General features: G+C 48.2%; 1 protein-coding gene across 1 annotated transcript in view; it reads left to right on the top strand.

Moving 5' to 3' along the window:
- Nucleotides 1-14897, top strand: part of BRCA1 (BRCA1 DNA repair associated) — a 1073265-nt gene that overhangs the window by 892175 nt on the left and 166193 nt on the right. The window contains exon 17 of the mRNA XM_053699586.1: nt 9115-9198. Within this exon, the coding sequence (XP_053555561.1) occupies nt 9115-9198 (84 nt within the window). The remainder of the gene's footprint in view (nt 1-9114; nt 9199-14897) is intronic.

The raw sequence follows: 14897 nt of genomic DNA, 5'->3' as shown, positions 1-14897 counted from the left end.
CTCACATATTACAAGTTGGAATGTGCATCAGGCAGAATATACTAACATTGGGAAAAACAATTGCAGCATTTATTGCCTTTTTATTTATGTAACTAGTCCTAAAGCCCGTTTCCACAGCCATTTTTTGCAGTACAGCGGTCCAACCCCTTGCTCTCTCCCCCTCTCTTTGCGCTCTCTCTCGCTCCGCCTCTCTTTTGCTCTCTCTCTCTCCACCTTCTTTTGCTCTCTTTCTCCCCCCCCTCTTTTGCTCTCTCTCTCCCCCCCTCTCTTTTGCTCTCTCTCTCCCCCCTCTCTTTTGCTCTCTCTCTCTCCCCCCTCTCTTTTGCTCTCTCTCCCCCTCTCTTTTGCTCTCTCTCTCCCCCCTCTTTTGCTCTCTCTCTCCCCCCTCTCTTGCTCTCTCTCCCCTCTCTCTCGTGCTCTCTCTACCCTCTCTCTTGTGCTCTCTCTCCCCTCTCTCTTGTGCTCTCTCTCCCCTCTCTCTTGTGCTCTCTCTCCCCCTCTCTTGTGCTCTCTCTCTCTCCCCCCTCTCTTTTGCTCTCTCCCCCCTCTCTTGTGCTCTCTCTCCCCCTTCTCTTTTGCTCTCTCTCCCCCCTATCTTTTGCTCTCTCTCTCTCCCCCCTCTCTTTTGCTCTCTCTCCCCCTCTCTTTTGCTCTCTCTCTCCCCCCTCTTTTGCTCTCTCTCTCCCCCCTCTCTTGCTCTCTCTCCCCTCTCTCTCGTGCTCTCTCTACCCTCTCTCTTGTGCTCTCTCTCCCCTCTCTCTTGTGCTCTCTCTCCCCTCTCTCTTGTGCTCTCTCTCCCCTCTCTCTTGTGCTCTCTCTCCCCCCTCTCTTGTGCTCTCTCTCTCTCCCCCCTCTCTTTTGCTCTCTCCCCCCTCTCTTGTGCTCTCTCTCCCCCTTCTCTTTTGCTCTCTCTCCCCCCTCTCTTTTGCTCTCTCCCCCCTCTCTTTTGCTCTCTCTCTCTTCCCCTCTCTTTTGATTTTTCTCTTTCCCCCTCTTATTTTCTCTCTCCCCCCTCTCTTTTGCTCTCTCTCTCCCCCTCTCTTTTTCTCTCTATCTCCCCCTCTCTTTTTCTCTCTCTCTCCCCCTCTCTTTTTCTCTCTCTCTCCCCCTCTCTTTTTCTCTCTCTCTCCCCCTCTCTTTTTTTCTCTCTCTCTCCCCCCTCTTTTGCTCTCTCTCTCCCCCCTCTTTTGCTTTCTCTGTCCCCCTCTCTTTTGCTTTCTCTCCCCCCTCTCTTTTGCTTTCTCTATCCCCCTCTCTTTTGCTCTCCCTCTCCCCCCTCTCTTTTGCTCTCTCTCTCCCCCCTCTCTTTTGCTCCCTCTCTCCCCCCTCTCTTTTGCTCCCTCTCTCCCCCCTCTCTTTTGCTCCCTCTCTCCCCCCTCTCTTTTCTCCCTCTCTCCCCAATCTCTTTTGCACCCTCTCTCCCCCCTCTCTTTTGCTCCATCTCTGCCCCCTCTCTTTTGCTCCCTCTCTCCCCCTCTCTTTTGCTCCCTCTCCCCCTCTCTTTTGCGCTTTCTCTCCCACTCTCTTACGCTCTCTCTCTCCCCCCTCTCTTTTGCTCTTTCTCCCCTTTTTTTTGCTCTTTCTCTCAATCCCTCTCTTTTGCTCTCTATCCCTCTCTTTTGCTCTCTCTCTCCCCCCCATCTATTTTGCTCTTTCTCTCCCCCCTCTCTTTTGCTCTGTGTCTCTCCCCCCTCTTTTGCTCTCTCTCTCCATCCCTCTTTTGCTCTCTCTCCCTCTATTGCTCTCTCTTCTCTCTATTGCTCTCTCCCTCCTCTCTATTGCTCTCTCCCCCCTCTCTTTTGCTCTCTCTCCCCCCTCTCTTTTGCTCTCTCTCCCCCCTCTCTTTTGCTCTCTCTCCCCCCCCTCTCTTTTGCTCTCTCTCCCCCCTCTCTTTTGCTCTCTCTCCCCCCTCTCTTTTGCTCTCTCTCCCCCTCTCTTTTGCTCTCTCCCCCCCTCTCTTTTGGTCTCTCTCCCCCCTCTCTTTTGGTCTCTCTCCCCCCTCTCTTTTGGTCTCTCTCCCCCCTCTCTTTTGCTCTCTCTCCCCCCTCTCTTTTGCTCTCTCTCCCCCCTCTCTTTTGCTCTCTCTCCACCCTCTCTTTTGCTTTCTCTCTCCCCCCTCTCTTTTGTGCTCTCTCCCCCCTCTCTTTTGTGCTCTCTCCCCCTCTCTTTTGTGCTCTCTCCCCCCTCTCTTTTGTGCTCTCTCCCCCTCCTCTTTTGTGCTCTCTCCCCCTCCTCTTTTGTGCTCTCCCCCCCTCCTCTTTTGTGCTCTCTCCCCCTCCTCTTTTGTGCTCTCTCTCCCCCTCTCTTTGCTCTCTCCCCCCCTCTCTTTTGCTTTCTCTATCCCCCTCTCTTTTGCTCTCTCCCCCCTCTCTTTTGCTCTCCCTCTCCCCCCCTCTTTTGCTCTCTCTCTCCCCCCTCTCTTTTGCTCCCTCTCTCCCCCCTCTCTTTTTCTTTCTCTCTCCCCCCTCTCTTTTGTGCTCTCTCCCCCCTCTCTTTTGTGCTCTCTCCCCCCTCTCTTTTGTGCTCTCTCCCCCCTGTGCTCTCTCCCCCTCCTCTTTTGTGCTCTCTCCCCCTCCTCTTTTGTGCTCTCTCCCCCTCCTCTTTTGTGCTCTCTCCCCCTCCTCTTTTGTGCTCTCTCCCCCTCCTCTTTTGTGCTCTCTCTCCCCCTCTCTTTGCTCTCTCCCCCCCTCTCTTTGCTCTCTCTCTCCCCCTCTCTTTGCTCTCTCTCTCCCCCTCTCTTTGCTTTCTCTCTCTCCCCCTCTCTTTGCTTTCTCTCTCTCCCCCTCTCTTTGCTTTCTCTCTCTCCCCCTCTCTTTGCTCTCTCTCTCTCCCCCTCTCTTTGCTCTCTCTCTCTCCCCCTCTCTTTGCTCTCTCTCTCCCCCCCTCTCTTTGCTCTCTCTCTCCCCCTCTCTTTGCTCTCTCTCTCCCCCTCTCTTTGCTCTCTCCCCTCTCTCTTTTGCTCTCTCTCTCCCCCCTCTCTTTTGCTCTATCTCTCCCCCCTCTCTTTTGCTCTATCTCTCCCCCTCTATATTGCTCTCTCTCTCTATTGCTCTCTCTCCCCCTCTCTTTTGCTCTCTCTCCTCCTCTCTATTGCTCTCTCTCCTCCCCCCTCTCTTTTGCTATTTCCCCTCTCTTTTGCTCTCTCTCCATCCCTCTCTTTTGCTCTCTCTCCCCCTCTCTTTTGCTCTCTCTCTTCCCCTCTCTATTGCTCTCTCTTCCCCACTCTCTTTTGCTCCCTCTCTCCCCCCTCTCTTTTGCTCCCTCTCTCCCCAATCTCTTTTGCTCCCTCTCTCCCCCCTCTCTTTTGCTCCCTCTCTGCCCCCTCTCTTTTGCTCCCTCTCTCCCCCTCTCTTTTGCTCTCTCTCCCCCCCTCTCTTTTGCTCTCTCTCCCCCCCTCTCTTTTGCTCTCTCTCCATCCCTCTCTTTTGCTCTCTCTCCCCCTCTCTTTTGCTCTCTCTCTTCCCCACTCTCTTTTGCTCCCTCTCTCCCCCCTCTCTTTTGCTCCCTCTCTCCCCAATCTCTTTTGCTCCCTCTCTCCCCCCTCTCTTTTGCTCCCTCTCTGCCCCCTCTCTTTTGCTCCCTCTCTCCCCCTCTCTTTTGCTCTCTCTCCCCCCCTCTCTTTTGCTCTCTCTCCCCCCCTCTCTTTTGCTCTCTCTCCCCCCCCTCTCTTTTGCTCTCTCTCCCCCCCTCTCTTTTGCTCCCTCTCTTTTGCTCTATCTCCCCCCCTGTTTTGCGCTCTCTCCCCCCCTCTTTTTGCTCTTTCTCCCCTTTTTTTGCTCTTTCTCTCAATCCCTCTCTTTTGCTCTCTATCCCTCTCTTTTGCTCTCTCTCTCTCCCTCTCTCTCTCCCCCATCTATTTTGCTCTCTCTCTCCCCCCTCTCTTTTGCTCTGTGTCTCTCCCCCCTCTTTTGCTCTCTCTCTCCATCCCTCTCTTTTGCTCTCTCTCCCTCTATTGCTCTCTCTTCTCTCTATTGCTCTCTCCCTCCTCTCTATTGCTCTCTCCCCCCTCTCTTTTGCTCTCTCTCCCCCCTCTCTTTTGCTCTCTCTCCCCCCTCTCTTTTGCTCTCTCTCCCCCCTCTCTTTTGCTCTCTCTCCCCCCTCTCTTTTGCTCTCTCTCCCCCCTCTCTTTTGCTCTCTCTCCCCCCTCCCTTTTGCTCTCTCTCCCCCCTCCCTTTTGCTCTCTCTCCCCCCTCTCTTTTGCTCTCTCCCCCCCTCTCTTTTGCTCTCTCCCCCCCTCTCTTTTGGTCTCTCTCCCCCCTCTCTTTTGGTCTCTCTCCCCCCTCTCTTTTGCTCTCTCTCCCCCCTCTCTTTTGCTCTCTCTCCCCCCTCTCTTTTGCTTTCTCTCTCCCCCCTCTCTTTTGTGCTCTCTCCCCCCTCTCTTTTGTGCTCTCTCCCCCCTGTGCTCTCTCCCCCTCCTCTTTTGTGCTCTCTCCCCCTCCTCTTTTGTGCTCTCTCCCCCTCCTCTTTTGTGCTCTCTCCCCCTCCTCTTTTGTGCTCTCTCTCCCCCTCTCTTTGCTCTCTCCCCCCCTCTCTTTGCTCTCTCTCTCCCCCTCTCTTTGCTCTCTCTCTCCCCCTCTCTCTCTCCCCCATCTATTTTGCTCTCTCTCTCCCCCCCTCTCTTTTGCTCTGTGTCTCTCCCCCCTCTTTTGCGCTCTCTCCCCCTCCTCTTTTGTGCTCTCTCCCCCTCCTCTTTTGTGCTCTCTCTCCCCCTCTCTTTGCTCTCTCCCCCCCTCTCTTTTGCTCTCTCTCTCTCCCTCTCTCTCTCCCCCATCTATTTTGCTCTCTCTCTCCCCCCTCTCTTTTGCTCTGTGTCTCTCCCCCCTCTTTTGCTCTCTCTCTCCATCCCTCTCTTTTGCTCTCTCTCCCTCTATTGCTCTCTCTTCTCTCTATTGCTCTCTCCCTCCTTTCTATTGCTCTCTCCCCCCTCTCTTTTGCTCTCTCTCCCCCCTCTCTTTTGCTCTCTCTCCCCCCTCTCTTTTGCTCTCTCTCCCCCCTCTCTTTTGCTCTCTCTCCCCCCTCCCTTTTGCTCTCTCTCCCCCCTCTCTTTTGCTCTCTCCCCCCCTCTCTTTTGCTCTCTCCCCCCCTCTTTTTTGGTCTCTCTCCCCCCTCTCTTTTGGTCTCTCTCCCCCCTCTCTTTTGCTCTCTCTCCCCCCTCTCTTTTGCTCTCTCTCCCCCCTCTCTTTTGCTTTCTCTCTCCCCCCTCTCTTTTGTGCTCTCTCCCCCCTCTCTTTTGTGCTCTCTCCCCCCTCTCTTTTGTGCTCTCTCCCCCCTGTGCTCTCTCCCCCTCCTCTTTTGTGCTCTCTCCCCCTCCTCTTTTGTGCTCTCTCCCCCTCCTCTTTTGTGCTCTCTCCCCCTCCTCTTTTGTGCTCTCTCTCCCCCTCTCTTTGCTCTCTCCCCCGCTCTCTTTGCTCTCTCTCTCCCCCTCTCTTTGCTCTCTCTCTCCCCCTCTCTTTGCTCTCTCTCTCTCCCCCTCTCTTTGCTCTCTCTCTCTCCCCCTCTCTTTGCTCTCTCTCTCTCCCCCTCTCTTTGCTCTCTCTCTCCCCCTCTCTTTGCTCTCTCTCTCCCCCTCTCTTTGCTCTCTCCCCTCTCTCTTTTGCTCTCTCTCTCCCCCCTCTCTTTTGCTCTATCTCTCCCCCTCTATATTGCTCTCTCTCTCTATTGCTCTCTCTCCTCCCCCCTCTCTTTTGCTATTTCCCCTCTCTTTTGCTCTCTCTCCATCCCTCTCTTTTGCTCTCTCTCCCCCTCTCTTTTGCTCTCTCTCTTCCCCTCTCTATTGCTCTCTCTTCCCCACTCTCTCTCCCCCTCTCTTTTGCTCTCTCTCCCCCCCTCTCTTTTGCTCTCTCTCCCCCCCTCTCTTTTGCTCCCTCTCTTTTGCTCTATCTCCCCCCCTGTTTTGCGCTCTCTCCCCCCCTCTTTTTGCTCTTTCTCCCCTTTTTTTTGCTCTTTCTCTCAATCCCTCTCTTTTGCTCTCTATCCCTCTCTTTTGCTCTCTCTCTCTCCCTCTCTCTCTCCCCCATCTATTTTGCTCTCTCTCTCCCCCCTCTCTTTTGCTCTGTGTCTCTCCCCCCTCTTTTGCTCTCTCTCTCCATCCCTCTCTTTTGCTCTCTCTCCCTCTATTGCTCTCTCTTCTCTCTATTGCTCTCTCCCTCCTCTCTATTGCTCTCTCCCCCCTCTCTTTTGCTCTCTCTCCCCCCTCTCTTTTGCTCTCTCTCCCCCCTCTCTTTTGCTCTCTCTCCCCCCTCTCTTTTGCTCTCTCTCCCCCCTCTCTTTTGCTCTCGCTCCCCCCTCCCTTTTGCTCTCTCTCCCCCCTCTCTTTTGCTCTCTCTCCCCCCTCTCTTTTGCTCTCTCCCCCCCTCTCTTTTGCTCTCTCCCCCCCTCTCTTTTGGTCTCTCTCCCCCCTCTCTTTTGGTCTCTCTCCCCCCTCTCTTTTGGTCTCTCTCCCCCCTCTCTTTTGCTCTCTCTCCCCCCTCTCTTTTGCTCTCTCTCCCCCCTCTCTTTTGCTTTCTCTCTCCCCCCTCTCTTTTGCTTTCTCTCTCCCCCCTCTCTTTTGTGCTCTCTCCCCCCTCTCTTTTGTGCTCTCTCCCCCCTCTCTTTTGTGCTCTCTCCCCCCTGTGCTCTCTCCCCCTCCTCTTTTGTGCTCTCTCCCCCTCCTCTTTTGTGCTCTCTCCCCCTCCTCTTTTGTGCTCTCTCCCCCTCCTCTTTTGTGCTCTCTCTCCCCCTCTCTTTGCTCTCTCCCCCCCTCTCTTTGCTCTCTCTCTCCCCCTCTCTTTGCTCTCTCTCTCCCCCTCTCTCTCTCCCCCATCTATTTTGCTCTCTCTCTCCCCCCTCTCTTTTGCTCTGTGTCTCTCCCCCCTCTTTTGCGCTCTCTCCCCCTCCTCTTTTGTGCTCTCTCCCCCTCCTCTTTTGTGCTCTCTCTCCCCCTCTCTTTGCTCTCTCCCCCCCTCTCTTTTGCTCTCTCCCTCTCTCTCTCCCCCATCTATTTTGCTCTCTCTCTCCCCCCTCTCTTTTGCTCTGTGTCTCTCCCCCCTCTTTTGCTCTCTCTCTCCATCCCTCTCTTTTGCTCTCTCTCCCTCTATTGCTCTCTCTTCTCTCTATTGCTCTCTCCCTCCTCTCTATTGCTCTCTCCCCCCTCTCTTTTGCTCTCTCTCCCCCCTCTCTTTTGCTCTCTCTCCCCCCTCTCTTTTGCTCTCTCTCCCCCCTCTCTTTTGCTCTCTCTCCCCCCTCTCTTTTGCTCTCTCTCCCCCCTCTCTTTTGCTCTCTCTCCCCCCTCCCTTTTGCTCTCTCTCCCCCCCTCTCTTTTGCTCTCTCCCCCCCTCTCTTTTGCTCTCTCCCCCCCCTCTCTTTTGCTCTCTCCCCCCCTCTCTTTTGGTCTCTCTCCCCCCTCTCTTTTGGTCTCTCTCCCCCCTCTCTTTTGCTCTCTCTCCCCCCTCTCTTTTGCTCTCTCTCCCCCCTCTCTTTTGCTTTCTCTCTCCCCCCTCTCTTTTGTGCTCTCTCCCCCCTCTCTTTTGTGCTCTCTCCCCCCTGTGCTCTCTCCCCCTCCTCTTTTGTGCTCTCTCCCCCTCCTCTTTTGTGCTCTCTCCCCCTCCTCTTTTGTGCTCTCTCCCCCTCCTCTTTTGTGCTCTCTCTCCCCCTCTCTTTGCTCTCTCCCCCCCTCTCTTTGCTCTCTCTCTCCCCCTCTCTTTGCTCTCTCTCTCCCCCTCTCTTTGCTCTCTCTCCCCCTCTCTTTGCTCTCTCTCTCTCCCCCTCTCTTTGCTCTCTCTCTCTCCCCCTCTCTTTGCTCTCTCTCTCCCCCTCTCTTTGCTCTCTCTCTCCCCTCTCTTTGCTCTCTCCCCTCTCTCTTTTGCTCTCTCTCTCCCCCCCTCTCTTTTGCTCTATCTCTCCCCCTCTATATTGCTCTCTCTCTCTATTGCTCTCTCTCCTCCCCCCTCTCTTTTGCTATTTCCCCTCTCTTTTGCTCTCTCTCCATCCCTCTCTTTTGCTCTCTCTCCCCCTCTCTTTTGCTCTCTCTCTTCCCCTCTCTATTGCTCTCTCTTCCCCACTCTCTCTCCCCCTCTCTTTTGCTCTCTCCCCCTCTCTCTCCCCCCTCTCTTCTTTTGCTCTCTCTCCCCCCTCTCTTTTGCTCTCTCTCTTCCCCTCTCTTTTGATTTCTCTCCCCCCCTCTCTTTTTCTCTCTCTTCCCTCTATTTTGCTTTTTCCCCTCTATTTTGCTCTCTCTCCCCCCTCTCTTCTGCTCTTTCCTATCTCTTCTGCTCTTTCCTATCTCTTTCTGTCTCTCCCACTCTCTTTCTATTTCTCTCCCCTCTCTCTCGCGCCCGGCCACGCCCACGCTCCCACCCGGCCACGCCCACTTTCACCCCACCGCCGCAAGCATGTTGGGTAAGGCCAGGTGTGTTTGTCCTTGTGCTGTCTCTACTGCGCATGACAGCTTCGGACAAACACTCTTGGCCTTTTATATAATAGGATGGTTGAGTATTGGCTAGGGTGTGCCAAGATAACTAAAGATGCATCCAGTATGTATAATAATTGCTATACATATGTCTCATGTTTCTAAGCAGTTCTCATTAGGCTCCCACCCTAGTCTCCTTCCTTAGGGGCTTGTGTTTTTGTTAAGTACTGTCTATGGGATATTAGCCAAGGTAGAAAATTGCATCAGACAGATAACAAATTAAATGAAATTAGACTTTTATCTGGTTAGCTGTATGTTTAGAGAGACACAATATTTTTGTACATTTGTTTCCTTATCATATCTATTTGTAGATCTGGGCAGCAAATTAAAAATAGACATCCTATTAGTACCAACATGTGCTTGCAGAGATTACTCTTTTCATGCAAACTCAGACACGTGGACATAAAAAAACTTTATTTTATCCTTTTTTTTTTTTTATTTAATTTTATTTATTTTTTAGGGGCATTCAACCTAAAGCATAAATAACAAACTAATGTTGTAATGTTGTTTTATTTTTCCTAATTAAACATTTTTTGAGTTAAGTTTGTTGTTCCTTTAACCTTATCATATACCACAATTTCTTGTTACAATGTTAGGTTTAGTTAAAAACGTTGTTGGATATAAATCTTCCTGAATTGTCCACTAAATGCGTGCATTATTCATTGCAGTATGATTTTGAAGTGAAAGGAGATGTAATCAATGGGAAAAACCATAGAGGTCCAAGAAGATCAAGGCTGGGATCAGATGGACTGGTATGAATACACCCCTTGCTACTTAACATGCAGCGACAACTTTGGGTTACTAATCCAGATTGATTGAATTTTTAGCGGGCAAATAGACCCAAGCATTCTAATCCATTTTAGATTGCAAAAAAATCATCATAGTTTTCATTGAATCAATATATAGCTGTCTTTGGAATGTACAAATATTAGAATATCTTGTAATATTATTTTTTTACTTTTTTTTTTTTTTTTAAACCAATTTTACAATTATATAACAGATACCATCTAAAATGCATGTATAACTTAACCTGAAGCAGTCAATAGCCTTTATACAGAAAATTTGCTTGTAAGAACTTGGCTAAATGTTTATACACACACAACATGACATAGACTTCTTATACAGTTTTGTGTAACCAGAATTTCTTTCTAATTTCTTTCTAATGGTAGAGTCCACGACCTCTTGGGAATTACATCACTTGGCCACCAGGAGGAGGCAAAGACACCCTACCAGAGCTTTACATATAGCCTTACTACTTCCACTTCTCTCCCACTAGTTCTTTGCCTCGGCAAGGAGAGAGAGGTGTTAAAAGTATTCTTATATTCTCATATTTATTTACTCTCAGTGGATAGTTCCCAGAAGAGAGTTTTTTATTTTGGTGCTGATGCAATGTAATTTTTGTCGGTTAAAGGGACAGTATACACTCATTTTCATATAACTGCATGTTATAGACACTACTATAAAGAATAAGATGCACAGATACTGATATAAAAATCCAGTATAAAACAGTTTAAAAACTTACTTAGAAGCTGTCAGTTTGGCTCTGTTGAAAAGGTAGTTGGAAAGCCCACTGCAAGTGGCAAATAAGACACTCCCCCCCCCCCCCTTCTTTTGCATATGAAAAGACCCTTTACACAAACAGCAGCAAGCTGGAGAAGGTAGCTGACAGTATTCACATAAAACGTTGGGGCTTGGTTAGGAGTCTGAAAATCAGAGCAATGTTATTTAAAAATAAGCAAAACTATACATTTATTTAAAAAAAAAACTTTATGGGCTATATAAATAGATCATCTACAAAAAATTTATGCAAAGAAAAAATGAGTGTATAATGTCCCTTTAAGTCTTTGCACACAGCAGGTCTGTATTCAGGAGACCAACAATGCAGAACTCCAGAGGGATAGTTAAGTATATAGGCCGGTACGGCCGGAGTTATACAATTACAATTTTTGGAAACTCTACTTGCTTAGCATAGTTTATGCTCGATCAGGGGTTTATGATCTATTCTGTACATATAATTGAGCAAACTGGGAATGCTACAGATACTCCTGTATTATCTTAGGAGATGGCCATGGATATTGTAATCCCTAAAAACAAATGTTTATTATTTAAGAAGGTGGTAGTCTGCAATCCTGCACAATTATGCAATGGATGTTTAACTGTGGTTCTGCAGTCTCATTCACCATCACCCAGTTCCTCAAATACTGCTAGTAAAACAGGTGTTTTTATCTGATGAAACAACCTGGTTGAGGTTGAGAAACGCGTCATAAGTATTAAAAGCCATTTTATTTGAAGTTGTCTGTAATGTGGTTTATCAATACCAACTGAACAACACACAAAAGATTACACCTTTGCAGCACCTGGAGTCCGGCCAACAGGAGGCATATACAAAGATACAACTAGGACAAGTGCCTTTGGAGCTTGGCTTCCACAGTGTACTAGCCACTGATAAGTGCTAGCCTGCTTTCTTGCACTGGTCACAGCACAGTGCCATACCATTGGGTAAGCATAATACTTACTTATATTTGTATCTGCATATCCAGACGGTATCACGCTATTGTGGCGCCCTCTTTCTACTCTTTGTATCTAATCAGGAAATATTTGATTTTTCAGAGAGGTTTAATACTCCTCTGCAAGTTGCAGTTTCCTTATGCTCTGGAGTCTTTACCACCTTCCAAGTAAGCGCATGCGCAAAATTAGGCATTGTGTTTCTGAGACCAAGGGAACTGCTTCTTCTGGCGCTTGATCTGTTAGCCAGGCTCTGATTTGGAGGGGTTATCCTCAGCGTCAGGGTGAAGTGTCTGCTGATGATTCTTCCTTAGATAAAGAACCTGAGGAGATGAATTTTGAATTCAAAATGGAGCATATGCGTTTTTTTTTTAGTTTTTTTTTTTAAACTCTAGTGGTTCAGGACTCTCAACCAGCAGAGGGAAAAAACTGTACATAAGCTAGATCTCATTTTCAGACCCAGGTCTCGTTCTTCTGAGACATTTCCTGTCCATTCCTTAATTACTGAAATCATTACCAAGGATTGGGAAAAGCTGGGAGTTCCCGTTTCCCCAGCAACAATGTTTAAAAAGCATTTTCATATTGCAAATTCTACATTATCTAAATAGATGACTATCCCTTTGGAAGACCATATTTCATTTAAAGATCCTATGGACCTAAGGGTTACCTCAGAAGGTCTTTTCTGCAGGGAGGATTGTTATTATCAGCCTGCAGTGAGTATTGCTGCAGTTGCTGGAGCAGCAGCTTTCTAGTGTGATTCCTTGGCAGATCTAGTTTCTAAGAAATCCTCTTTAGATGAGATACAAAACCGTATACAGGCTTTGAAAACGGCAAACTCTTTCATATGTGATGCAACCATACAGATTTTTCGCATCAATACTAAGAAAACAGCCTTTGTTGTTCTTTCCAGTAGAGCTGTTTGACTTAAGTCATGGTAGGCGGATATGGTTTCCAAGTCAAGACTACTGATTTTAGCTTTTAAAGGTAACATTTGTTTGGTCCCGATTTGGACTCCATTATTTCTACTGTGACAGGGGTGCCTTCTTGCCCCAGGACAAGAAGTCCAGACAAAAAGAGAAACCTCTCGGTCTTTTTCATCCCTTTTTCCAAAACAAGAACCATAGATCTACATCCACTCAGAAGATGGAATCTCATAAAACTACATGGAAACCTAACCCTGTATAGAACAAGTCCATGCAGCACAAGAAGTCTTCCTCTGATTTGAAAACCACATGAAGGTATGTCCCCAGAATCAGCTCTGGTAGGAGGCAGACTAAGCCTTTTCAATATATTTGTTCACAGTCAGTTAATTGTGTCTCCAGTCCATATCTCCAACGGGAAGGTTTATTCTGTCTCACATTTAAAAAAAGCCAGAAGAGAGTAGCTTTTCTTCAGTGTGTAAGAGATTTGGAGAACATGGGAGTCACTCCAGTCTAGGGTTGCACCAATACCAATCGTTTTTAGACCGAGTACAAGTACCAATATTTTTTTTCAAATACTCGCTGATACTGATTACCGATCCTTTATTTTTTTTTTTTTTTAATGTTGTGACCGTTTCCCAAGCACAATACAGACTAATGATTTAAGATAGCTTCTTTATAATTATGAAGAACTGTAACATCAAGATAAGGCTGTTCTAATGACAAAATCTGGTTTTATTCCTAAGGTGGTTTCGGCTGAAGATATTAATCAGGAGAAAGTTGTCCCTTGTTTGTGGTTCCCAAGAGTAAGGATTGTGGACTCTCACTACCATTAGAAAGAAAACAAAATGTATTCTTACCTGATAAATTCATTTCTTTCTTGGTAGTGAGTCCACAAACCCACCCATAAAAAAAAATTCAAAAAAAGTTGTAGTATATTAATTGTGGCACCAGTCCTAGTTTGCACCTCTTTACCCTATAGTCTTTCTTACTTTATTTGGCTATAAATACTACTGGGAGAAAAGGGGAAGTAGGAGGGATATATATAAAGCTCTGGTAGCGTGTCTGCCTCCACCTGGTCGCAGGTAATGTAATCCCCTAGATTAAGTATTGTGAACTCTCAATACCTAGAAATAAATTAAGTTGTCAGGTAAAAATATATTTTGTTTTAGTTCTGTTGTTTGTTGCACTGTCCTTTTTTGAGCATAATGTTTGCACCCTTAAAAGTATTATTTTCTTTACTAAGGACATTTAGCTTATTTTTGCTCACTTCTCACTGGGTATTATTCAAAGTGTTTAGCAGAAGTGGATAAACACTTTGTTGTCAGTCAGATGTTTCTCCAAATTACTCAATGAAAGATTGTAAAGATAAAATGTATGTATTGTATGTGATAGATCATATACACAAAAATAAGCATTTTCATGCTCTGGTAAGTCTATTATATATCTAATGTTGATTGTACACTTTAAAGAGCTGGGCCCCTCTCCTACTCTTTTAAAAGGACATAAAACACATTTTCTTTTGTATAAAAATTGTCCCGCACTCACTAGAAAGGCCAAAATCTGTAATCTAGATTTCTCCCAGTGTGCTTAGAGGAATGTGGCTGCACCTCACTGACGAGGCCCATAGGAGGCCGAAACGATCGTCTGGGGTTGTCATGTTCCTTGTTCAGAGGAGAATTGCCTGGTATTTCGGGGCTGGACTGACCTTACTTGGCGGGATCAGACTGATATACTTCAGGAAAGTTTTCTTCTGTGAAAAGCACACTGGTCTAAAAGAGGCTGCTTCCGGGTGGTAAATCGCCATAGAACAAGCCACTGAGCTGTTGTTCGTTCCTGGTAGAGCGCTTCTCTCTTTGTATGCAAATTATTATGACCCTGGGGAAGTCTCCCTATGGGTGATGGGGGAAACCAGACGTGGACTCCTTGCCCAGTGTGCTTAGAGGAATGTGGCTGCACCTCACTGACGAGGCCCATAGGAGGCCGAAACGATCGTCTGGGGTTGTCATGTTCCTTGTTCAGAGGAGAATTGCCTGGTATTTCGGGGCTGGACTGACCTTACTTGGCGGGGTCAGACTGATATACTTCAGGAAAGTTTTCTTCTGTGAAAAGCACACTGGTCTAAAAGAGGCTGCTTCCGGGTGGTAAATCGCCATAGAACAAGCCACTGAGCTGTTGTTCGTTCCTGGTAGAGCGCTTCTCTCTTTGTATGCAAATTATTATGACCCTGGGGAAGTCTCCCTATGGGTGATGGGGGAAACCAGACGTGGACTCCTTGCCCAGTGTGCTTAGAGGAATGTGGCTGCACCTCACTGACGAGGCCCATAGGAGGCCGAAACGATCGTCTGGGGTTGTCATGTTCCTTGTTCAGAGGAGAATTGCCTGGTATTTCGGGGCTGGACTGACCTTACTTGGCGGGATCAGACTGATATACTTCAGGAAAGTTTTCTTCTGTGAAAAGCACACTGGTCTAAAAGAGGCTGCTTCCGGGTGGTAAATCGCCATAGAACAAGCCACTGAGCTGTTGTTCGTTCCTGGTAGAGCGCTTCTCTCTTTGTATGCAAATTATTATGACCCTGGGGAAGTCTCCCTATGGGTGATGGGGGAAACCAGACGTGGACTCCTTGCCCAGTGTGCTTAGAGGAATGTGGCTGCACCTCACTGACGAGGCCCATAGGAGGCCGAAACGATCGTCTGGGGTTGTCATGTTCCTTGCTCAGAGGAGAATTGCCTGGTATTTCGGGGCTGGACTGACCTTACTTGGCGGGATCAGACTGATATACTTCAGGAAAGTTTTCTTCTGTGAAAAGCACACTGGTCTAAAAGAGGCTGCTTCCGGGTGGTAAATCGCCATAGAACAAGCCACTGAGCTGTTGTTCGTTCCTGGTAGAGCGCTTCTCTCTTTGTATGCAAATTATTATGACCCTGGGGAAGTCTCCCTATGGGTGATGGGGGAAACCAGACGTGGACTCCTTGCCCAGTGTGCTTAGAGGAATGTGGCTGCACCTCACTGACGAGGCCCATAG

Source organism: Bombina bombina, chromosome 1, assembly GCF_027579735.1.
Source record: "Bombina bombina isolate aBomBom1 chromosome 1, aBomBom1.pri, whole genome shotgun sequence".
Classification (NCBI taxonomy): Eukaryota; Metazoa; Chordata; class Amphibia; order Anura; family Bombinatoridae; genus Bombina; species Bombina bombina.
The sequence above is the reverse complement of the archived record's forward strand: the minus strand, read 5'-3'. Positions and strand labels throughout refer to the sequence as shown.